This window comes from Phycomyces blakesleeanus (assembly GCF_001638985.1).
Source record: "Phycomyces blakesleeanus NRRL 1555(-) unplaced genomic scaffold PHYBLscaffold_2, whole genome shotgun sequence".
Taxonomy (NCBI): Eukaryota; Fungi; Mucoromycota; class Mucoromycetes; order Mucorales; family Phycomycetaceae; genus Phycomyces; species Phycomyces blakesleeanus.
Genome location: NW_017265135.1, coordinates 1,199,010 through 1,224,563, shown reverse-complemented (window position 1 = coordinate 1,224,563; position 25,554 = coordinate 1,199,010). Strand labels below are relative to the sequence as shown.

The window sequence follows — 25,554 nt, the reverse complement described above, 5'->3', positions numbered from 1 at the left end:
TACTATTGCTTTCACTATCACTACCACCTTTTCCTTATTCTTGATCTTATTCTTGAACTTTTTTGCCTTTTATTTCCCACATTCTTTTACGATATTCGATCTTGTCAATCAATAAATACAAACAGAAAACCGAATGCTAAATTCCGGCACGAACACAAGCCACTTCTAGTACACAGTTCCATTGAAATCTTTGATTTTCAATTGTTACCCAAACCTGTTTTGTTTTACTTTGCTTTGCTTTTTTTATAACATCTGTGAATTGGTTTGGGTTATTAATTTATTTATATTCTGGAATATACAAACGTACTTTTGTCTGTGTGGGTGGATGGGTGGGTGTATTTTCTCAAAGTTTATAGTATGTTTTGTGTATACAACATCTTAATCTCTCTCTCTTTGTATATTTACAAAAGCCGCTTATCTTTCCATCGATCTGATGCGTAAAAAAGAAACCTAAAAGTATCCAAGCCAAAAAAAGGAATGAGCAAATTATAGGCAGATCTGTGCTTCCCATCTGTCTGTGGCACTTCTTTTATAATATAAATAAGTATTCTTTTAGATCTACCAATAACAGTACCCAATATATATATATACTGTTCTGATATGAATAATATGATATCTTTTGTGGCTTGCTTTTATCATGCCCTGACGCGTCGTTTATGTCCTAACGCGCTGTGATGTGATGTGATGTTTGGACGTGACCCTGAGTTGAAGTGCGCCGCAGCAACAAACATACCCATACGCATGTGAAGGTAACCACAGCAACAAAACCAATAGCCAATAAAAAGAAATAGCCATCTTTCTTGATGTCTGTTGCCTAGACAATGGTAAAAATAAATCTTCAAATAAAAGGCCGACTTTAGTAGGAGATTTTTGCAAGTTTTTCGAGGGTTTAAATGGTTGTTTTAAGGTTGAATTTTGATTAAGCACTATTTTTCATCGAATTTTTTGTATAACTTTCAATTTCAACTTTACTTCATTTTTATTTATCTTTTACTACTGTGGGCCAAAGTAAATCCACATTTTAAGAATAATATATACATATATGTTGACATTCGTTGGCTTTATAAATTCTAACTGTACATTTGTATAGGTTGTAATTAGCTAGCTAACTAACACACACACACACACATATATATATATTAAATTAGCTTAAAACCATGGCTTCTGTGCATAAGTTATTATAGAAATGCTTTAAAAGAGGTCCTTATGGTGGGGTTATGTTGCTTTATATACATGTATAGATGCATAGGTGTGTGTGTGTGTAGGCCCTCAGGACTGCCTTTTTGTTTCCTCTCTTTTTTAAACATTGCTTCGTTCAACACCTGGTACTAATTCCAGGATTGATTGATTGATTGAGTATTAGTTTAAACAGTCTTTATAATATTTCCTCACAACCCCAAACATTTAACCCATTACAGTCTTTTTGGCTCTTGATGCTGCAGAGGACAGACTGATCTGGGTATTAACAACTGTCTGCTTTAAAAAAAACACAGAAGAAATGAAAGCAGTGCATTCTTTAGTTACTCTGCTATCTGTCTTGCTGCTGTTGTGACACACTATCTATCGAGTATACCTCCACACTCCCACCAAAACTAGGACACCCTCATACCCCTTTTCTTTCTTTCTTTTCTCCTCCCAAATTTACTTATATGTATGCATGTGTGTGTGCATGTGCGCATGTTTGTATATATCTCCTCAGGCTTCCGGTCGACCCATACTCACACACAGCTTAACACAACGTATTCTTTACACGCATATGTACATATATACATATATCATATTGTCTGTCTTTCGTACGTGTGTGTATGTGCGTCCAAAGTGAGGTTGGTTGGTTTAAAGTCTAAAGCAATTTGATTTGCGCAAGATGAATTGTTATCATTTTATATAATACTGTATATACGTGTGTATATAATGTGTGTGTGTGGTTTTTTTTTGTGCAATCGAATTCCAGATATTGTGTAACAGCTAAAAAGCAATAAATAAATAAATAAATAAATAAATAAATAAATAAATAAATAGCAAGCAAGCAAGACACCATAGATTCAATCGGACAATTAACCCGACAAGAAACAAACAACACCAGAAACAACAGCAACAACAGCATCAGCATAAGCAGCATAAGCAGCACAGCGACAACAGCAGTAATAATATTAGCATGCAGAAACCTAAAGCGTCTTCCGACTCCCACACGTCCAACAGTTCGACTCAAATTACAGAAGAACAACGTGAAGCAAGCAATGCGTAAGTTGTGCATTCATCGACTACGTCACAACGCTTGTTCATCACCTAGCAGTCTCTTTCGGCGACTCTTGGCCGATCGAAATCGGACTCTTGATGAATTGCAACAGACACATGCAACACTTCAAAAGAGCATTCCAAAACTACTTCGAGAAAGCGAGTCGGGAGACAAGGACAGTCCAAAGGAAATTCCAAATACAAAAGCAACTTTGGTATGAATTTGATTTGGGTTTAGTTTGATTTTAATTGAATTGAACTGGATATTGCATATTGTATTGGAATATAGTATTAGATTATATTGATAGATACATAGATTTAGATGGGTGTTTATTAATAGCTTTCGTTAATTCGTTAATTCAGTAATTGATCTATTGATTCGTTGATTGCTTAATTGATTATATATTGTATTGTCTAGGCATTTGCATTGTTTGGTGATCTGATAGATGAATGTATTTATGATGTCCTGTCTAAGGTTCACCGAGATACAAAACGTTCTCTAGAGACATGTCAACTGTGTCAAACAAAGTAAATCTATCATTAGATATTTATATAATCAAATATTAACCATATCTTATTTTCACTTTATCTTATATCACTGTTGCTGCTGCTGTTGCTGCTGCTGTTGCTGCTGCTGTTGCTGTTGCTGCTGCTGCTACGTAAAACCCTGAACCAATTGGCGCATTATTTATACTGGCATTCTTATGTCTTTGTATGCTTGTGTGTGTATTCTTAAAGGTGCCGGTCCTATGGTAATATATTGTATTTTAATGTTGTTTCATTGATATATATGCACATACATATAGATATACATATAAAGAAAAAAATGAAAAGCAAGCGATTTTTTTTGCTCTATCCTATGCTATACTTGACTAATCGATTATATTGCTGCTTCTGGCTGTTACTGGACGTCACTGCTTTTCGCTGCTTGCTACCCCTAATGATTTTTTTTCTCTGAATTTTTATTATTTATCAATATTTTTATAGTTGTGCGGCCCAATACAGATATATTTGGAAACCATTACAATGTCAACAACTTACCTTCCTACAAGTGCATGAATTGTGAGAGTACAATTGCGTCCACAAGATATGCAACACATTTAGAGAGATGTTTGGGGTTGGCCGGAAGACAATCGGGCAGAGTGGCTAGTAGAAGGTAAATTGTATAACTGGATACAATTATTAATAGTTATTAATAATTATATAAATTATTGTTGTAGACTGGGATCATCACCCAACCCTTCAAATGCATCAGATGATGCTGGAAGTTCGAATGAATATGATGGACCAATGTCAGACAGAAAAAGGAAGAAGACCCCATTGGTAAAAAAAAATACCATTTGTCATTTTATTTTCTTTTCTTTTCTTTTCTTTGTTGTATATCTGTATATACTAATTTTATGAATCATGAATTATGAATTAATTTTATTTATATATTTACTTATTAGGCATCTACAAGTGGGTCTTCAAGAGTAAAGAAGTTAAAGTCACTAGGGAACGAATAATAAAATCAATATATTAGAATTCTACAAGTGAATATCAATCTGTTATCGGCTGAACTATCCTTCCATGAGCATATGAGAACAAGTATTCGTTCAATTTATTATTAGCCTCATTTTCATTTTCATTTTCATTTTCATTTTCACCAGTGTGCCTGTGCCTGTGTCTATATCTGTTTAGTGCGTGGGGCGTGTCTTACTCTTTATTTGCACACCATTACTGCTTAATTGACTTACTTGAGAAGTACTAAGCAGCACAACATAACACAACACAAGAATTAAAGATATAAGAAAAATATTGTGAATCCAAAATCAAATGAAATTGACACAGAAATATAGCTGTAATGTGTGTATATATATATATGTATGTATGTAGGTTTATCCTGGCTGCAAGGGTATATTATTACCTTTTATTAACCTTTGTTGCTTTATTGTTATTATAGTTAGCTATTAACAATAATATATATATATACTCTGTCACTGTTACTGTTATTATTGTTCAACATAGTGTATATGGGATTTTGGGTGTGCCGGTGTGTTTTGTAGCTGTCTTGTTGCCTTTTGTAGAAATAACTGCTTATTTTATTATGTGGTTGGGGTTGGTAAATATATTGGGTTGGCGAACCTTTGGGTTAGTAAATATTTGGGTTTGATAAGCTAAATCAAAGGCTAGAAGCAAGAAGTATATTTACTTTATTTTCATTTCATTTTATTTTATTTTATTGTGTATCTGTGTGTGTCTATGTATTTTTATTGCATAGGGCAGCCATATATGGGGAACAAAGGAAACCGCTGCTTCTCACTCCTAACTCACTTCAATTACTCGTCAATTCATTCAGTAGACGAGTCTTATAAAAGCACATTTAAAAATTAAACGACTTTAAAGATGTAGTAACAAAATACACCAACAATCTTCCCTTTCTTTCTTGATTTCTTGATTTCTTTTGCAAAAGTATTCGTATATACATATATATTAATAATCGTTTCACTTGTTCTTGAAATACTTTAAAAAAAACTTCCTTTTCTCCTTTATTCATTTTATTTTATATATATAACATTTTATTTTTCACTCGATAAAATGCAATTATATCACCTGTTACAAGTTCTGTGCGTCTTGTGGGCCATCGTACAGTCTACTGATGGTTATTGCGTCTACAACGATGATTCTGAAGGCACGTCAATCAGCATTCAAGCTGATCAAGTTAGACTAGGAAGCTACAGCAGGTAAGTAAATAAAAGGGCGAGATGACACTGATACTGATATTGATACTGATATTCAACTGTCGATCATTGATAATAATATTGATTTCTCTTTATTAAAAAAATAGTTCTTTTAAGCGAACTGCTATGAGCGCTGGTGACAAAGGATGTTGTCCATATGATAATGAAGATTGCTGTGACCGCCCAGAGAGGGATGCCACAGCTTCACTTTTGGTAAGCTGCAATATTGTCTGTCCTAAGCAAATGTGACACCTTGTTCTCATGCACTCATTTACTCATTTATTCGTGTATTCATTTATTTTATTTAGATTACAGAAGACGATGGTATCTCACTTGGACCTTCTGTGCATATCAGTCTACAGTGTGGCGGGTGGATTGTGTACGGTGGAAACAAGGCTGATAGAAGGATTCAAAGCTACACTCACGATGGTGTTCTCTATGACTCCCCGCGCGCTTTTACTAAAGCCGATTGAGTTATTAATTAAAGAAATGAAAGTGATATTGAATTGAGCGTAGAATTTAGAGCGTAGAGTTTAGAGCGTAGAATTTAGACTGTAGACTGTAGAGTATAATTGCCATCTCAATTATTCTTGATTGATTTCTTCTTTTGTTTTTGTTGTTTTAAAATAAAAATATTATTATTACCATCACCACAACCATTATACCCGTTAAGATTATATTTGTTTTATTTTATGATTTATGATTTATGTATTTATTTTCACACACATACACACACGTTTAAATCAATCAATAAATAAATAAATAACAACAGCAGCAACATGAAAACTCATATATTAATATATACAAAGCCCATGCGCAAGGTACAACACCCTTTATTTTTTTCAAGTCACTCCGCGCACATACTCCAGAATATATATATAGAGAATAAAGTATTAATGAACAATAAAGGCAAGCAAATGTCAAGTCTGCAACGTCCTATTCATAATTCACTGAGTGTATCACCCCAGACCGCCCTTCTTCACATGTCTTTTAATCTCTTTAAATACTAAATTATAATATAAATATAAGTATAAGTGTAAATGTAACTATAACTATAAAAGATCCCAAGTACTGTGTTGTGATTGTCCTACCCCCCAAAATGGCTGGTATCTGAAACTCATGTGATAGTAAAGCGGTTTGATATGGGGATAGAAGATATTCTCGGTGCCACAACTTGAATATATTTACATACTTTATATATACATATATAAATATATCAATTATATTGAGTACTATGCAAGACAGGAAAATATAGAAAGAAAAGGAGGACGCGAATTATGTGAAATAGACAGCAAAAGAAATAAAGAGTGGGAAATAAGGTGGTAATGGGGAATGCGAGAGGTGGATATGGAGATAAGAGAAATATTGAGAGAGAAAGAGTGATAGACGAAAGCAAAATAATAATAATAGTAGTAGTAGAAATAAAGATGGGAAAAAAGAAACAGTAAAAAGAAAACAAGAAAAAAAGGGAAGGGAAGGGAAGGGGGGATTGAGGGAATTTTGTTTTTGTTTTGTTTTTGGGTTTTTCCTTTAGTGATCCAAATCCATCTTTTCAGTCCGATCAAAAGAATAGTGATTTGGTGGATCGAGTGTTCGAATAGGTGGCAGCCGTACATTGTCAAGATCATCACTGTTGCTGTTGCTATTTTGGTTGTCCGGGTGTTGCTGTTTGTCGTCCTGTTCAGCTGCACTGATGCCTGGAACACGCACCAGTCTAAGGCGATCAAGCCAGAGCTCTGCACGCTCAACAGTTTCTGAAAACACACTCGAGATCGATTGAAGCATGTCAACAGACTCTTGGCCAAATGTGAGTAGTCGAATGGCCGTCTCTTCTTGACGTTTGTTCCCAACGCGTGGAAGACCGTTCATGTCACAACTTTCGTGAGTCCGAGGGCCAAGCATTGGTGAACTTGCAGGAGAAGTGGCGGTCGAGTGAATATCATTTAGACTTGCCTAAATAAAAGTAAAAGATAGAATACATATATAATATAATTAATGATAAATATATTTAAGTATTTATTTATGTATACTTTAATCTTATGCGAATTACACTCACCCATCGACCGGGTAAGTTAAGGATAAAGCCGCGAACAGCTACTTTGGCGTGTTGGGGTAAAGAAGTTCCGGCATAGCGGCTGATAACGTCGACTACTTTGCGTAGTGTCTCAACAATGTCCTTTTTTATTGACGATAGTGCAGGTGAGTTAGATTTCTGCCCGGGAGCTGAGAGCGATGTCGACAAATTAGATGTAGAGGAAGATTGGGCGGTTGCAAGCGAAACAAGAAAGTTGCGCAAAAGAGTCATTTGTTGCTCGATGTGTTGAACGGCGTATTGAAGCCAGCTGAGACAGTACTTTAGGCACTTCATCGATTCTTCGCTCACAACGGCTGCTGTTGTGCCGGCTGCTGAACTGGCCCCAACTACTAGCTGTTGCCACTTGCTCTGTGACGAATTGATAACAGCATGATGCGGCTTCTTCATGGTGTGGTAGGGTGCAGCACGGATGGGCGATGTCGATCGTGAGTGCGAGTGTGGCCGGCTACGATTGTCTGTTGTAGGTGGAGTAAGCATTATTTAACAATAAAATTTAAAAGGTGTATATAAATAAGAGTAATTAATTCAATTAATCACTTAAAAAAATAGAAGAATGAAAGAAGAGATAAAAGACAATTGAAGAATTGAATCACTAAGAAAATGAAATGAAATAAAATAAAAAACTAAGAAAAAAATAGAAAAAAAAATAACGATTGAATAAACGGGTGAGCTCAGTTGAGTTTGAATCCCAAGTCGGGCTACTCGGGAGAAACTCTGGCAGATTTTCACGTGGGACTAATCAGGTTTTTTTTGTTAACTTTGGGTTGGTCAGCAAGCATGTCCTTAAAAATACGATTTTTCATATGTCACCGCTTACACAATTTCTTATCGATATGCGCATGGCACCCGTCTCGTTTGTCTTAAATCTATGCTTACCATATTAAAATAAAATAAATTTTTATTTTACTTTTAATTTTTATTTATTTCATTGATATTATTCTCTACGCTATAGTGCTAACTGTTTTTTGCCCAGTTGGAGTTATACGATATTAAAGAAAAACCAAGGGCTATAACTTTAGCCGCGAATAAAACAAAAACGAAAAATTACGCTCCCGGGTGGGCTCGAACCACCAACCTCCTGATTAACAGTCAGACGCGCTGCCAATTGCGCCACGGAAGCCAATTTGGCTGTCACGTGTGTTGTAGATATTTACAGATTTGGCCAGCTTCTGGTGATGGAGACTGGATGGTGGATTCCTTCGGTGATTTGGTCCAGCGGTGAGCCTTGATGGGTGGTACTAGACTTGTGGGCGTTGACGTCGACGGTGAGTTGACCGAGTGACATGTCTTGAGGGATAAGAGTGGTCCCCCCAGGTTTCTTGGGAAATCTTGCTCCTGATATCTCTATACTCAAACCTCCCAATATAATCTCATTCCTTAAAATTAAAATATCCATCTACATCATCACCTCAGAAACATCTGTCACCCACTAAAAACATTATACCTCTTTTCCCTAATTTTATACATTTCTTTATTATTGACATTTATTTTACACTATTTTTTATTATATTTTATTAGATTCCATTATTATACTATTATTATATTTTTTACTTTACTTTACTACATTATTATTATATTATTACTTTACTTCTATTCTACCTTACTATATTTTTATTTTATCTTTATTCAATTATTATATTTTTATTATACCTTTATTTTACTCTCTCTATAATTTTCTATTCTGCTTCTACTATTAACACCAGTTACATATGGTAAAAATTTTCACTTGACTTTCTTTTCTTTTCCTCAAAAAATTATTTTAACCAAACATTTTTGTTTATAAAAGAAAAAACCTTTTCAATCAATAAAATCATCATTTTATCCTTGATCTTATTTATTTTTGCCTGTTATTATCATTATTCTTCATTTATACACAGTATTCTTGTTCTTTGGAGTGTTGTCTGTCAATTTTGATATATTTTGTTTCTCTGTTTTCCCTTTTCTGTTTTTCTCAGACTTTGTTATTGTCACAATTTCTATTTTAATCTTCTCTCTATCTTTTTATCTGTCTGTCACCAATTCTTACCTGTCAAATTACCTATTCTTTTCCATTCTTATTGTATTCTTCTTCTTGTATTTTGTAATTCACATTACATTTATTTGCCAAGTAATACTGTTACAATCCACAACAAATAAACATATCATGCATCATTGGCTTATAGCTTATACTACAAATGAGATATACTGGAAAAAGTGTTCAGTTTCCTCTATGTGAAAGAGTAACAAATCCCAAGTGAAAGAATTAATTAAACTTGAGATTTGGGTGTTCTTGACATTATGATATAGCTCTTATTAAATCTAAGAAATGAAGACATTAATCTTATGTGAAAGAATTATGCTAAAAAAGTCATATAGTACTACCTTAATATGCCAGCTCAGAAATGCAGATTAAAATGAAAATAGATCTTTTTTCTTTTTTATGTATAGCACAGAATTCCATTGTTCTTAAAAAGGCAAGAAAAAGAAGTGAAACTGATACTTTCTTCAGAGGAAATTAATACTTTCCTCAGGTTTTAAGCAATTCTATTGGGTCTTGAAGGCGTAAGAAAAAGAAGTAAAACTGATACTTTCTTCAGAGGAAAGTAATAATTTTTTCAGATTTTAATCAATTTTATTAGATCTTATTTTACAGATAAACTTTAGTACTCTCATTTGATTGACTGAAAGATAGTCTTCTTATACTTCTTTAAAGCAGTATCTGGGAAATAGTTTACAAATGGAGCTTGTTTATTTTGTAAAAAAAAAATCTCTTGAATTACATAGCGTAATAATATAGTATACACATAGCTCTCAACTATTTTGAGATTAGGTAGTTTGGGTACCATTAGTAAAAAGAGAGAATTTATAATAATAGTGAATATAAGAATAGTACGGTAAATGAGAATAATCTAGAGTAGTGTCAAGAATCTGATATAAATATAATTGTTACCATTTACTACAAAAAGAAAGTTAATTAAAAAGTTAAATAATATGTTTTGTATTTAAAGAAATATACATATACTTACAACCAAGTATGTCAGAGTTATAATCGTTGTATATATATTACAGACAATAACTATAAAGAATAATTTTAACATTGATAATAGCTGTTAATATAAGAGATATACTGACTTCAATAAATGATGCTGATAATTCTCCAAAATTGAAAGAATGAACTTGTCATATACTGTGATATATTCAAATAGATATAGTATTAGTATAAAAACACATATATAATTTTGTAAGCTTACCAAGTACATTGCCGCAGTAGACATGTGTAATCGTATACAGGACATGTATCTGCTAACAGATGAAAAACAAATTAATATAAAACCAGAACATGTTTGACTTGTTTTACCTTTATGTTTAAGAGTGAGACATATCCAACCATATGAATAGACCTATTGATAAATAAAGCAGTGTTTCAAAAATTATTAGAAGGTTAGTAGATCTAAAAAAAGAGAAATATAAAAACAAAAACAAAAACAAAAATAATTAAGTATAGTAGACCAGTTTAAATACATCACATTTCTTTATTTAATTGAATGAATAAAAGGAAAACTGTTAAATAAAGAGAGAAGAAGCAAAAAGGCAGACAAAAAAAAACAAAGGAAAAAAAAGAAAAAAAAATTGAGTCTAAAAATAAAAATCTTTGTCTTCTGAAAAAAAAAGATACTGAAAATTAAATTGAAAAAATATAAAACAGAAAATGGTTCATATTTTCATATCACGTCTTCAAGAAGTCTAATTATAAAAGTATAAAAGAACTTTTTTATTTCACATTTCATAATATTCTCTTTCTCAATTTTGATCTCTAAAATCAAATCTTCCAACACTTTTACTCTACTATGCACATATGAATATATTTAATGTATAAGCAAATAACAAGAGTAAGAATAAAAAATTTAATATATTTTTGTTTTATTTTGAAACATATATTTGTATAGAAAATGGCTCCCGTTACTCTTAGAACCCCTAGATCTAATGCTAGAAATAGCCTTACCCAGGTTGCAGTTGGTTGTGTTGAGCAACATCTTATTGTACCTGCTGTTACCTAAGAACAGTGCATGACAGAGATGTCAACTCGCCTTGATAACATGGGTGCCATACTTGAATCCCTGGACAATAGATTTGGTCAATTCGTTGACATCCAAAGAAGAAACATCAAGACAGTTGGTGCAATTGCTATGTCTTTGACATCCACAAGTAGACAAGTTCTCCCAGCAGTTGCCCCATCTGCTGCCCCATGTGGTATTTCAGGTATGAAACAATAGAAAAATAAAATATTTGATAATAGAGACGTATAGAAATACTTTGAGACTGTATATAAGTTGTCTTTATTCATAAATAAAAAATGTCCCTTTTTATAAGAAAACACAATCTGCTCTTATCATTACGTCTTAGTTTCTTAAGGCTTTCTTCCTTTACTATATTTGGTTATTAGAGTGTATTTACTGCTTAACTAGTGTCGGTGTTACAATTATGACATCAAGTCCTAAATCGTACTTCTTTAGCTCTTAGCTATTCTTTTCTCTTTTATACTAGAGCTTTAGGACTTCCTACTAAATTAGCTCCATATCGATCTGACACAGTTTACCTGGCAGTATGATATAATTATCTTAACAATCTTTAAGATATTATCTACAGTACTAACTGTAATAATTATTGGGCTGATTACTTAATCGTTTATATATATTTTATACTGACAAGATGATAGCTACTATGCTATCCCAATATGAATATGTTCTTATATGTGATAAATCCAACATCCGAGTGTCTGGATCACCACACCCCATCTTTCAACCAAATGTCTGAAGAAGAGACAAAAGTTACAGTTTTGGTAAATATATTAAATCTTATGGAGTGAATAATAATCTAACATATAGTATCTAGGCCTTGATCAGAGAGAAGATCTGGAAAAAGGACTTCAGATATAATGATCCTACTGAGATTGCCAAGAATGAAACAAGACGAAGATGAAACATAGATGAGCAGGTTGACCATCTCAATAATGTTGCTGTTGTTGTGTACTTGTGGGAGTATATCTATGCTGTTGTATCCAACATAATCGTAGATTTAAATTAAAAGTACAAACACTCAATAAATATATACATTGAGTTACCAACAACTAGTAATGATACTAAAAGATATACCTTCCCTTATATAAGGAAATCATGTAAAGAACATACTAAGACAAATACTAAGACTCTAGTCAATAACACTAAAAACATAAGAACTAAATCATAGAAGATAATTGTAGAGAAGCAGACATTACATGATATTATCATATTATCACCAAGCTAAATACAATGTCTATATAAATGCACAATACTAATAGCAATAGAATAGCATCTCTTTTCTGATTCTTTTACTTCTTCTAATAAAACAAAGTCTCACCATACTCTTGTCTACACTTGCTTTATATTATATCATATTTTTACCTCATACATAACATATGCCCAACCCTAAGCTATCAGCTTTTGGCCTGACATGGTAATATCAATGGTAAAAAATAACTATAGGTACTGTCATTGTAAAGCACATACATTGCCTGAGCAGCGTGTGTGTTGTATCCAACATAATTGTAGATTCAAATAGAGCGCACAGACAATAAGACAAAGACATATTGAATAAGCAACCAGTATCAATTATACATTATTTCTCACACTATCATTAAATAAAGAATATACCAATAACAAGGTCACACACCTTAGTCAACATCACTAATCACTCAAACAAGAGCATGGGTAATAACTTAACAATATATTATCTATGATATAAGAAAACAGACATCACATGATATACTCATATCATTATCCTAAATACACACGCAATGTCTATATAAACTCACATAGCAAATAGCAATAGAAGATCATCTCTCTTTTCATCAATAAATAAAGTCTCACCGTACTTCTCGTCTGCACTTTGTTTTTCTTTCTTTTCTAAAAATATAACATTTTTTACGGTGAACTCTTATCACAATCAAAACATGTCTTCCGAAAACCAGTCTCCCGCCCCCAGTGTTCAGGGCAGCCTCAACACAAGTGAAATCGCAAGCAATGAACAGGCCAACAAGTCCATGTTGGCTATTACCAGACTTAGGGATCTCCTGGCTGCTGCTTCCATCGCCCTAGCCAATACCATCGAACAAAACCAGCCTGAGGACACCAAGAATCAAATAAGGCTGACAATTGCGGCCACAGAAGGCGATCTGGCTATCCTCATGTCAGCACATACCCATTTGCTTCGTTCGGGTCCTGCCCGCGCTGAGCAAGTTGCTCCCCAATCCCGTGTTGTACCTCGCGAGCTACCAGTTCTTCAGTGGCAAGGAAACGAGTGGGACAACACCCAGAAGGTCTACTCGTCCATTGAAGAGTGTCTGAACAAATTTGAGGATGTGCTCCACTCATACAGTCTGGACCTTAATGTGGACTGGCACCGTCTACTCCCCATTGTTCTGTCAAGAGAACAGCGTTCCTGGTATGACAACTACCTTCGTAGTTCCCCCGAGCTTCCCTGGTCCTTTGTCCGCGACGCCTTTATCAAGGTATATGGAATCAACGACCTTGAGCGTCAAGTACAGCTCACACATGAGCTGATGCTCATGAGAATGAGCCCTACAGAAACCGTCAGCAACTACACGGACCATTACCAAAGGGTTCGTCAGGAAGCTGACGTGGCAGACAACATGCAGGCAGCCATTGCATACACTGCCACACTTCTGCCCGAGCTGGCAAGACAAGTCTCCTTGCTACAAGTCAACATGCCCAGGGAAAAACGGGACACCATTGACAAGGCTGCTTCCCTGGCCCGGTCCATCTATAGCAAGGTCTTTCTGATGAGCTTGCATAACGACCCTGTGCCCAAAGGCTGCCATCTCAGCCCAGAACAGACGACCCGCATGTCTGCTGCCACCTCTTCTGCCCACTCCCCTGGTTCTCCCCATGAAGCCACACAGAGCCGTGAGCGCTCTTCCAGCAAGAGGTGCTCGCTCCATGGCAAGGGCAGCCATGACTCCAAAGACTGCCGCATCCTCAAAAACGCACTGGCAGCAAAAGGGGGCAATCGGGTTGAAAAAGCCCCCTACATCAACAAGTACGTTGGTTCTGCTCCTTGCCATTGGTGCGGTGAAGTTTGGTCCCACAAACATCGCTGTTCTTCCGTCGCTGGTTCCTCCAGCTCTTCCAGTTCTGCGTCTGGCTCTCCCAGGGGCTCTGCTCCCCACTTCGCCGTCCGTTCTGCCCACACTGTCTCTGACAACAGTTCTCCCTCAGATGTGCTGACATCTGAGGATGATCAGTCCATGCACATGGACTTTGAACAGTGCTCCCCATGTAAGTACACGGGCACTCACATAGATCTCAGTAAACGGTCTACTCACTCCTATCTCATTCCTATTTCTTTAGAAGAGGAAAAACTATGGGCACTGGTAGACACTGGGGCCACCATCAGCTCTGTCAACACCAAGCTCTGTAGCAAGTTTGGGTGGTCAATAATTCCTCGCAAAGGGAAAATCGTGTTGGCCACTAGTAACGCTATAGCTCATAGACTAGGAGTAATAAAACCAATAAAAGATTTTTATAACAACAAACACATTACACATTCTTTTGAAGTTTTGGATCTCGCTGAGAATATAGATGTTAGTATTGGTACAGATTTAATGCCAAGCATTGGTATTCATTTACTGGGACTAGCAGAGAGTTGGTACGGTTCTAATACACCTCAGACCCCTACACCCATAGCTGAAATAGAAAAGCCCAATAATTCACCAGCTGGTACACCCACTGAACATTCTCAATTCATGAAGGCTCTACTACCCTTTATTAAAGCCAATGAAGCCATACCCATCACTTCATTTTGTACAGTTAAGGAATCTATTGTACGACTACCAACGCCCCCAGGTCAAGTAGTCTATAGACGACAATATCCTATTGCTTTACAACTTGTTCCACTGATGGCCAAACATATAAACCAATGGCTTACTGATGGCACCATACAAAGGGCACCCGTCAATACTAAGTGGAACAGCCTACTTACATTCGCTCCTAAAAAAGATGAGTTTGGTAATCCCACAGGCAAGCGTCCTTGCTTAGATCCCAGAGCCATCAACACTCTGCTACCTGACGACAGATTCCCTTTGCCACTCATCTCTGAACTCTTTCACAGGCTACAGGGTGCAACAATCTTCACTACACTAGACCTCAAGAGTGCCTTTCATCGATTCAAAATTCATGAAGACGATAGACACAAGACTACATTCACGTTTGAAGGCAATCAGTATATGTTTCGAGGATGTCCCTTTGGTCTCAAGCCATTGTCGTCCAAGTTTCAGCGAGTAATCAATTTGATTTATCACGATACTCCATATGTCACTGCATTTGTCGACGACATTGTAGTTTTTTCCACTAACATGTCTGACCATGTTAAACACGTCCAAACGGCTATTCAAAAGCTCACGGATGTCAATCTCATTCTCAATCCGCAGAAATGTCACTTTGCACAAACTTCTGTATCGTTACTGGGTTTTACTGTAAGCACTAGAGGTATTGATCTTGATGCTCGCAAGGTTCACAATGCTACCATGTGGCCACAACCCAAGTCTGGCAAAGACATTCAACGCTTCATGGGTCTCGTCAACTATTTTCGTGAGCACATTCCCAACTTGTCGCAACTGTCTTCTCCTCTGGACAAACTACGCAATGCTGACTCACTACACGGGTTATGGACAGAAGAACAAACGCAAGCTTTTTCCAAGCTCAAAATTGCACTTACACACGCACCAGTCCTAAGCCACCCTGACACAACCCAACCATTTCTGGTTGCCACAGACGCCTCCAACACAGGTATTGGTGCCATGCTCTATCAGATCATAGACAACCAATATCGCTACATTGGTTTTATGGCACGGTCACTTTCCAAATCTGAACGCAACTATCCTGTCACCAAACGTGAACTTTTGGGCATCATTTATGCTTTGACTAAATTCCATAAGTTCTTGTGGGGTAACAAGTTCACATTGTACACGGATCACAAGGCTCTCACGTACCTTCACACGCAAGAAATTGCCAACCCTATGATGATAAACTGGCTTGATGTACTCTGCGACTATACTTATGACATAGTCCACCGTCCTGGCATTGACAATATATTGCCAGATGTTTTATCGCGCCTTTTCACCTCGGAAAAACCGCTGGGGGAGGGTAAAACCGTAGAAATCTCTACGAATCATCGAATAAAGAACACACAAAATACACATGCTATCCAACGCATGCACAACACAGGGGATATGATAACACCACCTATCAAAGACAGACAGCATCTACTCAACCAAGCACATCTACTCGGCCACTTTGGTACAGACGCTATTGTCAACGCTATACATAGTGATGGACTACACTGGACTAATCTCAAGCAAGAGGCAACAGAAACAGTAAAGCGCTGCTTGAATTGCCAATGGTTCAATGTCTCAAAACACGGCTATCATCCGCTGAAGCCTATTACAGCCAGTCAACCAGGTGAACACTGGGCCATAGACTTAGCTGGCCCATACACCACCTCGCACAACGGCAATCATTACATGCTAGTAATGGTTGACATCTTTTCCCGATTCTGCATACTCCGCGCAATTCCAGATAAGACATCTCTAACAATTGCAAAACAACTCATTCAAATCTTTTGCGACTTCGGCCTACCCAAGGTTTTACAGTCTGATAATGGTACCGAGTTTGTCAACGAACTCGTCAAGACTTTCACAAATACAGCAGGAATTGATCATCGGCTTGTAACACCCTATCATCCGCGAGCAAATGGAGTTGCTGAAAAATGGGTACACACAGCCAAGGAAGTCATCAACAAGAGAACACAGGGAGCAAAGCGAGACTGGGACATATACATCCCAAGCACACAGCTAGCCATAAATAGCAAACATGCTAAGCTACATGGCACACGCCCATTCACTCTAATGTTTGCAAGACAACTAAACGATTTTGCTGATTACAGAAAAACAGAGAGCACGCACAACGCTCCTAACAGTCTACCAGATATGAAAAAAAGAATTGAACAAATGGAGACTGTTGTATTCCCAGCAATCTGCAAACGCATCAAAGCTAGACAAGCTGCTGATAAAGGAAAACACGACAAAGACCATAAAATAATAATGGAGTTCCTGAACGACAGCAACATGATGATAAAGAACATATTAAGAAAGTCTAAGATGGACCCAAGATATGAAGGACCATTCACAGTCAAGGGCAGAACAAAGGGAGGCAGCTACATTTTGCAAGACGAAACGGGAGCACTTCTATCACGAAACATCCCACCTTCGCAGATAAAGCTGATCTCACAAGATACTGTTATATCTCCAGATAGCTTTTACGAGATACAGGCCATCATTGATCATCGTCAAGAAAAAGGCGACTATCTTTACAGAGTGCGCTGGAAAAACTATGCACCAGATCAAGACACTTGGGAGCCCACAAGCAATTTCAACGATCTGAGCATAATTGACAAATATTGGCAAAGACGAGGTCCAGAGAAACCCACCAATAAATCTACAATTATACATAACAAGCATACACATCCAACACAAAAACCTACACGCTTTAGCAAACACGTACGCAAATAAAGACATTTGCTCTCATACATGTACAGATACTCCCCTAAGCAATTCAAATGGTTGTTCCAACCTGGAGGGAGGTAATGTTGTATCCAATATAATCATAGATTCAAATAGAGCGCACAGACAATAAGACAAAGACATATTGAATAAGCGACCAGTATCAATTATACATTATTTCTCACACTATCATTAAATAAAGAATATACCGATAACAAGGTCACACACCTTAGTCAACATCACTAATCACTCAAACAAGAGCGTGGGTAATAACTTAACAATATATTATCTATGATATAAGAAAACAGACATCACATGATATACTCATATCATTATCCTAAATACACACGCAATGTCTATATAAACTCACATAGCAAATAGCAATAGAAGATCATCTCTCTTTTCATCAATAAACAAAGTCTCACCGTACTTCTCGTCTGCACTTTGTTTTTCTTTCTTTTCTAAAAATATAACAGTGTGGACAACAACCGCAGGGCAAGAATTGCCAGCTGGATTAAAGAGGTTATTACAAAATATGTTATTTATTTAAGATATTTTGTACTCATCTTACTATTTTTTCTTAGATCCATACTTGCTGCCAGAATATCTACACTAGATACTGGAGGGTGATAGACAAGGAGATGGGTCTCATGGTTAAAGAAGATTCCAAGATGACTTTTTTTAGTGCTATCCAAAAAGGGGCTATGTCGGACAGAAAGTCTGACACAGAGAAACTTTTCCCTGGATTCCCAGTGCATATGTTGAAAGTTGCCCGTCCCAGCTGGAGAAGTAATGAAGTAAGTTATTTCTTGTGGTATGCTCATAGTGAAGTAAAATATTAATAAAATAAATATAGTTCAACAAGTTTCTGGGCTTGATTGATGAAAGCATGCATTCCGATCATAAAGCAAAAGGGAATGCAAAGCCAAGAATGCCCAGGTTTTTGAGAGGAGAAAAAAATATTGCTGTACCATGTTGGCTGATTTTGTCACTGCCTCCCTGGGCGATTAAACAATAATTTTTTTTGATTCACACATACGCGCATTCTTTATACTTGATTTATACACAACAAGACTGAAAGTAAAAACGATAATAAATAGAAATAAGGAAAGAGATAAATATATTGATAAACAAGGTAAAATAGAATGAAATAAATAAAGTAATAAAATATATAAAAAGAAAAGACAATTAAGCATAAATTTTTTGTGGCAAAGGAATTGCAATCTTCCTATTAAAATTTTGTCTGGTTTTGTAGTCAATGATTGCTACTGGCAGAAGTATATGATGGATGGGCAGTATACTTTGAAAATCTAATTTATAGAAGTTGTCATAGTAGATTTCAATGCCTTCAGGTTGTCTTCGTGTATCTGATGTTGTTTTAAACTATCTGACAAAAGCAAAGGTATGCTAGTTGTTGTAGCTAGCTGATAAGAGAGTGGTTGTTGATGGAGAGAAGGTGTGTACAAAGATGTATTGAATTTCACCAACATAACCATAACGTGCATTAGTTCTATTTTCTTAAAACAAAGCTTAGATATACAAACCACGTCCATTGCCATTGCATCCTTTGTATACTTGCCCAAGAATCACAATTGACTTGAGTACCTCAATTCTGTCATTCACAAAAGCTGGGCTGGTCATTGCTTTTTTGCAGCTTGAAATATTATAGTCATTGTAGGCAACTTGATAGTATTCTACAAGACAGTTGTACTCATGCTCTGGCATTACTCATGTAGATTTAACTATCAAAGGAAAAGTTGCTGATGGTAGGGGCTTGTTTCCTTTAATCCTTCTTGGTTCATCTTGTGTTGTAGCCATGAATTTAATAAGAGAAAAAGAAAAAAAAACGAATGTTGTTGAGCTAATGTTGATGTTGTGAATGTTATTGCTGTTCCTAGTGTTTTAGCTTTTATGATTTTTTTGAAAATATCAAAATAACTGTGAATATCTGCAATGCCTATAATGTGATCAACAACATCTGCTTTGTACATCTCTTTCACAAATCCTCTCATATATGTTAGCTCAAATCTACTCTTACAATTTGTCTGGATATTCTTTAAGATACTGTTGTATCTCTCAAAACTAAATAATCAGTAGCTATACACGGAACCAAAGTCTAGGATGGTTTGCCAAAGATGAAGATGCAAATGCATGTTAGGTGAGAGAAGATCGAGTTTGTATAAACTCTCACACTTGTAACAGAATTGTTGTAGATGCGTGTGTGCTGATTTGATGTCTTTTTTGCAAATACTAAACATTACCAGAATTTGACAGGCCTTCACAAATAGCATCCAGTTGTCGAATTTCTTTTTTGGTAACACACCCTTGAGTACAACAGGAGAGTATACCAAGCACCACAACTTTCACTCGTCAGCCTTCATGTAAGGAAATCCCTTGCCAATCTTGTTTTGCAACATTATGTAATCTGGAGGCAGCACAATTTTCTCGACAGATTTTTGCATGGCAGCAAGTTTCTTGTTGTCAATTATTCCATCTGCAACCCATCTATCCATCATTCTCTTGGCAGTTCTGAGAAACAGATTATACATAAGGTTGACAATCGTGCAGCAGACAATATCAAAGTACTGGAGACGATGCAGTTCGCACAAGCAAACACCATTTTCAACTTCAAGACACTGTCTCTCAGATGATTTGGTTGCATTTCTCCAGACCTCTGCATCCTTACAATCATCATTCTTAGTGCGATGGAGCCATTTAGAGAAATCAAATCCAGAATAATTGACAGAGCTTGTTCCATTTAACCAGGTGAATTTATAGTTGCATTTATGACATACATTGGTACTGGTGTGAGATGTGAACCCACATACTTTTCTTGCAGCAGGGATATCACATGTGACCATGAAAAGAGCAGCATGGATGGGGATACTTTCTGGGTGTTGGTGAGTTCTGATTTTCATTCCTTTGTATAATAACTCCAGTTCATTGACAAGAGGCTTCAGATAGTTGTTAATGTCTGATTTACTTGCTTCTTTAGGTCCTGACATTAATTCAACAAGGATAATATTTTCCTTCTTAAAACACATGTTATGAGAAAGATTGTTTATGGCAAGATAAATCGCTCCAAATGAATATGTTACCCCATTGAATGGTTGAAACCAATCGATATTGAGAGTAAACATTATAGAGTGATCATTGTTTACAAAAGGGGGACCATTGACATCCAACAAGCTGTTTCATATAGTGCTGTTATATATGTCAAACATCATTCCATCTACTTTTGGACTACAATTCCAAGAGTTGATAGCACTTTCAAAGCCAGGGCAACAAAAAAAAACATTTTCAATGCTGATACAATCGAATGGTATATATATGCCTTTTTTGGAATTGTTGACTCGGATCCACTTTTGAATAAGGGTGTTTTACACAATAGGTTACTACCAAAAACAGGAGACGTGTAATATACTGGGACAGATTCATCATTGCTGTAGATTGTATGACATTCACCACAAGCAGTATACTTCTTAATCCCTTTTGTTAATGTGCTTAATCCTGAAAGTTGCTTGAGCCCAGAAATGCTCAATGGAAGACAGAATGAATCATTGAACAATTTGAGAATCTTGTTGACAATAGAAATCAAAATCACTGCACCTTCATTGAAGACGTATAAGTATACAAATAAGGTAATAGCAATTACAATAAAATGGTGGATCAAACCCAATTCTGAGACGGACTTGAAAGAAAAAAAATTTAAAAAAAAAGAAAAGAAAAGAAAAGAACAATCAATTAATTTTCTTTTTATTTCTCAGGGATGACATTATTTAAAATTTACTATACAAACCTTCATCATCACTCATGTCATTGTCACTCTCATTTTCTCTGTTGTCAAGATCATTGCTTGCTGCATACTTGTTGCCTTCAATACTAAATACAGCATCAGATTCAGAAAGAGGTAAGTCTCTTATCCGAGCAGGCGTTTCTATCTCTTCTGCACTGTCATTCAATTCTATCAAAATGGGAATATTAGACAAAAACAATCATAAAGAATAAAAAAAGTTTTTATTTTACCAAAAACATAATTCATGCCATATTCATTACTTTTGTCTTTAAAATGAACTTCATTATGGCTGACAATCTCAAGTGTTTCTTTGACTACATCACTCTCTGTATTTCAATTAATATATTGTATCAATTATTATCATATTAAAAATAAAAATAAAAATAAAAATAAAAATATAAAAATATAATTGTTTTTCTTACATCTGTTAGTTTACTCTCTGATTGCAATTTGTTCATCTCTTTCATTATGTTTAAGTGTTTGAGCAGATACGGTATTATATCCTCCTGCTTTAATTCTGCATACTGGACAGTAGCATTTGAACTTTTTGGTTGAGATATGGCTGGGAGGCATTTTAATGAAAAAAGATAAATGTATTTATGGGTTTAAAAGTAAAGAAAAGGAACACAAAGTAGTTTATTTTTTATTTATTTAGGCTTAGTATTTTTCTCAGATGCTACACAAATTGCTATGGCCAATTAAATTGACTACATCTCTTATTTTTTTTTTGTATTCTTTAACTACATCTCTTGTCAAATATTTAATTCACAAAAACTGGCTGAGATGCAATTTTATATTTTCTCTCACTCGAAATTAGATTTTCTTGACATATGTAAAAGTAGACACTTTTTCCAGTGGTGGTTGCCTAAAGTTATTGTTGACAGGATGATACTTTTTTGTTGTACTTATTGGTGTTTTGCTCTACGAATAGAAAAATTGCTTTCTGTTCAGTCTTGGCTGCCATTGGAAAATCAAAAAATAATAATAATAGAATATAATTTTTCTAGAACTACAAAGAATTCTGCAACATCATCACACTGCTAAACAACTAAAATTTTGTTGAGAGCTGACTATTTTTACAACACCTCGTATCAAAAGTATTGTGTGTGATATGTAGTTGTGTGTACAAGATGTACAAGAAAAGATAATTGTATATAAGAAAAGAAATTGAAAAGAGGAATTGAGAGTTTGGGTTTGATATTAGATAAATTGAGGTGATAAAATAATCTCTTTGTTACCAAATCAATCAGTTAAAGAAATAAAAAGGGAAACTAACACTAAGATAAGAGTCTAAATAATTTTAATGATTAGAGAAATAGTTAAACTAAAAGAAGTGAAGTAAATAATACTAATTCTAAAGAGTTAACTATGAGAAAAAAATGTTTAATAGAGTAAAGAATTTAGCTAAAAGAAAATTTACTATGATAAATTTACTAAGAGATAAATAAAAGAAGAAATCGGAACAAAATAATAAAATAAAAAGAGGTGGTCAATCTTCCATGAAGACTTGACAGAAAAATAAATAAAACAGAAGAAATTTCACAAAAAAACCAGAAATAATAGATAGTGTCTTTGAAGAAAACTTATATCAGAAAAATTTGATAGTTGTTTATTGATTGCTTTTAAAGATATATTTATACTACTTTATAGATAAAATATATGACAAAAAATAGACTAGATAAAACTCAATGAGATAATCATAAATAAAAATATAAAGAAAAATAACTATATAAATATTTCGTCATGAAAGAAGAAATAGATGAAGTTATAATATATAACTACAAGAAAAAAAAATCAGAAAGAAGTATATTATAAATAAAGGGAAAAACTATTCAGTTAACAATTTTGGTAAAGTAGTGTTTGAGAGAAAACGTTACATTTAATATGCAGGAATAAAATAAAAAGAAAAGGGAGAAAACAATTTTGAGAAAAATAAAGGGGAAAGATTTTAATTTTCAGAAAATTGGTTTTTGGAAAAAGGCGATTTTATAAAAATGGAAGAAAGAAATTAAAATTTTGAAGAAAAATTAAAAGAGGTTTTCAAAAGAATGTCTGAACTTAGTAGAATTTGATTTTTGGACTAAGGCCAACAAAATTACCACACCACGTGTGGTATTTCAGATACGAAACAATAGAAAAATAAAATATTTGATAATAGAGACGTATAGAAATACTTTGAGACTGTATATAAGTTGTCTTTATTCATAAATAAAAAGTGTCCCTTTTTATAAGAAAACACAATCTGCTCTTGTCATTACGTCTTAGTTTCTTAAGGCTTTCTTCCTTTACTATATTTGGTTATTAGAGTGTATTTACTGCTTAACTAGTGTCAGTGTTACAATTATTATATCAAGTCATAAATCGTACTTCTTTAGCTCTTAGCTATTCTTTTCTCTTTTATACTAGAGCTTTAGGACTTCCTACTAAATTAGCTCCATATCAATCCAACACAGTTTACTCAGCAGTATGATATAATTATCTTAACAATCTTTAAGATATTATCTACAGTACTAACTGTAATAATTATTGGGCTGATTACTTAATCATTTATATAAATTTTATACTGACAAGATGATAGCTACTACGCTATCCCAATATGAATATGTTCTTATATATGATAAATCTAATATCCAAGTGTCTGGATCACCACACCATGTGTTAAAAAGTGATGCGTGATATGTTTATTTGTTGTGGATTGTAACAGTATCACTTGGCAAATAAATGTAATGTGAATTACAAAATACAAGAAGAAGAATACAATAAGAATGGAAAAGAATGGGTAATTTGACAGGTAAGAATTGGTGACAGACAGGTAGAAGAAATAGGGAGAAGATTAAAATGGAAATTGTGACAATAACAAAATCTGAGAAAGACAGAAAAGGGAAAACAGAGAAATAAAATATATCAAAATCAACAGACAACACTCCAAAGAACAAGGACACTGTGTATGAATGAAGAACAATGATAATAACAGGCAAAAATAAATAAGATCAAAGATAGAATGATGATTTTATTGATTGAAAAGATTGTTCCTTTTATAAATAAAAATGTTTGGTTAAAATAATTTGTTGAGAAAAAGAAAAGAAAGTCAAGTGAAAATTTTTACTACGTATAACTGGTGTTGATAGTAGAAGTAGAATAGAAAATTATAGAGAGAGTAAAATAAAAATATAGTAAAAATATAATAATTGAATAAAGATAAAGTAAAAATATAGTGAGGTAGAATAGAAGTAAAGTAATAATATAATAACGATGTAGTAAAGTAAAGTAAAAAATATAATAATAGTATAATAATGAAATCTAATAAAATGTAATAAAAAATAGTGTAAAATAAATGTCGGCAATAAAGAAGTGTATAAAATTAGGGGAAAGAGGTATAATGTTTTTAGTGGGTGACAGGTGTTTCTGAGGTAATGATGTAGATGGGTATTTTAATTTTAAGGAACAGGATTATATTGGGGGGTTTGGGTATAGGGGTATCGGGAGCAAGATTTCCCAAGAAACCGGGGGGGACCACTCTTATCCCTCAAGACATGTCACTCGGTCAACTCACCATCGATGTCAACGCCCATGAGTCCAGTACCACCCATCATGGCTTATCGCTGGACCAAACCACTGAAGGAATCCACTGTCTGGTATCCCTCACCAGAAATTGGTCAACGCCAGACTTGTTTACAACACACGTGATAAAAGCAGCTACGGGGGGCTAGCACAAATGGTAGTGCGTCAGACTCCAGATCTGAAGGTTGGGCGTTCGAGTCGCTCGTCCCTCACTTTTTCACTGTAGAATAATTGTTAGACATTATTGTCGGACATTATTTTGATGAATCCGAGAAATCGGGATAATTGACTGCAGCAGTTCTGTATGTCAAAGATACCTCATAGATAACGAACCGCAGTAATGTCTTGTAAAGATTAACCACAGTAACATCTTCTGAGCATCAACCGCAGTAAAAGGACTTCTCTTGTAATTAAATAGAGTATAATAGTTTACTGCGGATAATGCGCAGTATTAGTTTAGAAAACTATATAAGACAATTCAATTCCTATCAATAAAAAGGACCTTTTATCCTCTCTTCGATTTTACATATACTCTCCGATCCCCAGTGGGTTT

General features: G+C 34.9%; 8 protein-coding genes and 2 non-coding genes across 10 annotated transcripts; 4 read left to right on the top strand and 6 right to left on the bottom strand.

Moving 5' to 3' along the window:
- Positions 1–2,053: 2,053 nt before the first annotated feature.
- PHYBLDRAFT_75520 (hypothetical protein) lies at positions 2,054–4,543 on the top strand (the record flags this gene model as incomplete). The annotated part of the gene is made up of 10 exons (XM_018443066.1): positions 2,054–2,241; positions 2,294–2,450; positions 2,654–2,763; positions 2,974–2,987; positions 3,223–3,391; positions 3,456–3,558; positions 3,684–3,715; positions 4,111–4,129; positions 4,178–4,336; positions 4,496–4,543. Exons 1-10 carry the CDS (start codon positions 2,156–2,158, stop codon positions 4,541–4,543), a joined length of 897 nt encoding a protein of 298 aa, XP_018297492.1. The 5' UTR covers positions 2,054–2,155.
- Positions 4,544–4,812: 269 nt separating this feature from the next.
- PHYBLDRAFT_58496 (hypothetical protein) lies at positions 4,813–5,428 on the top strand (the record flags this gene model as incomplete). Its single annotated transcript, XM_018440335.1, has 3 exons — positions 4,813–4,958; positions 5,063–5,168; positions 5,264–5,428. 3 exons carry the CDS (start codon positions 4,813–4,815, stop codon positions 5,426–5,428), a joined length of 417 nt encoding a protein of 138 aa, XP_018297491.1.
- A 1,057-nt stretch (positions 5,429–6,485) lies between these two features.
- On the bottom strand, positions 6,486–7,527 carry PHYBLDRAFT_58495 (hypothetical protein; the record flags this gene model as incomplete). Its single annotated transcript, XM_018440334.1, has 2 exons — positions 6,486–6,908; positions 7,012–7,527. 2 exons carry the CDS (start codon positions 7,525–7,527, stop codon positions 6,486–6,488), a joined length of 939 nt encoding a protein of 312 aa, XP_018297490.1.
- Positions 7,528–8,094: 567 nt separating this feature from the next.
- Positions 8,095–8,335, bottom strand: PHYBLDRAFT_139480 (hypothetical protein; the record flags this gene model as incomplete). Its single annotated transcript, XM_018430235.1, has 2 exons — positions 8,095–8,128; positions 8,205–8,335. The coding sequence occupies 2 exons, from the start codon at positions 8,333–8,335 to the stop codon at positions 8,095–8,097; spliced, it is 165 nt and encodes a 54-aa protein (XP_018297489.1).
- Positions 8,098–8,170, bottom strand: PHYBLDRAFT_t30. The gene has a single exon. It is a non-coding gene; the product is annotated as a tRNA-Asn (tRNA).
- Positions 8,336–10,898: 2,563 nt separating the features above from the next.
- PHYBLDRAFT_162516 (hypothetical protein) lies at positions 10,899–12,009 on the top strand (the record flags this gene model as incomplete). The annotated part of the gene is made up of 7 exons (XM_018434638.1): positions 10,899–10,919; positions 10,977–11,069; positions 11,094–11,289; positions 11,474–11,531; positions 11,575–11,632; positions 11,747–11,869; positions 11,923–12,009. 7 exons carry the CDS (start codon positions 10,899–10,901, stop codon positions 12,007–12,009), a joined length of 636 nt encoding a protein of 211 aa, XP_018297488.1.
- Positions 12,010–18,954: 6,945 nt separating this feature from the next.
- PHYBLDRAFT_58492 (hypothetical protein) lies at positions 18,955–19,369 on the bottom strand (the record flags this gene model as incomplete). The annotated part of the gene is made up of 2 exons (XM_018440333.1): positions 18,955–19,154; positions 19,189–19,369. The coding sequence occupies 2 exons, from the start codon at positions 19,367–19,369 to the stop codon at positions 18,955–18,957; spliced, it is 381 nt and encodes a 126-aa protein (XP_018297487.1).
- Positions 19,370–20,175: 806 nt separating this feature from the next.
- Positions 20,176–20,679, bottom strand: PHYBLDRAFT_102389 (hypothetical protein; the record flags this gene model as incomplete). The annotated part of the gene is made up of 1 exon (XM_018427718.1): positions 20,176–20,679. A coding segment is annotated over one exon (504 nt), but the record flags the coding sequence as incomplete, so codon positions are not given.
- A 197-nt stretch (positions 20,680–20,876) lies between these two features.
- Positions 20,877–21,907, bottom strand: PHYBLDRAFT_139474 (hypothetical protein; the record flags this gene model as incomplete). The annotated part of the gene is made up of 5 exons (XM_018430234.1): positions 20,877–21,253; positions 21,300–21,335; positions 21,444–21,608; positions 21,671–21,766; positions 21,877–21,907. 5 exons carry the CDS (start codon positions 21,905–21,907, stop codon positions 20,877–20,879), a joined length of 705 nt encoding a protein of 234 aa, XP_018297485.1.
- A 3,233-nt stretch (positions 21,908–25,140) lies between these two features.
- PHYBLDRAFT_t44 lies at positions 25,141–25,213 on the top strand. The gene has a single exon. It is a non-coding gene; the product is annotated as a tRNA-Trp (tRNA).
- Positions 25,214–25,554: the final 341 nt, after the last annotated feature.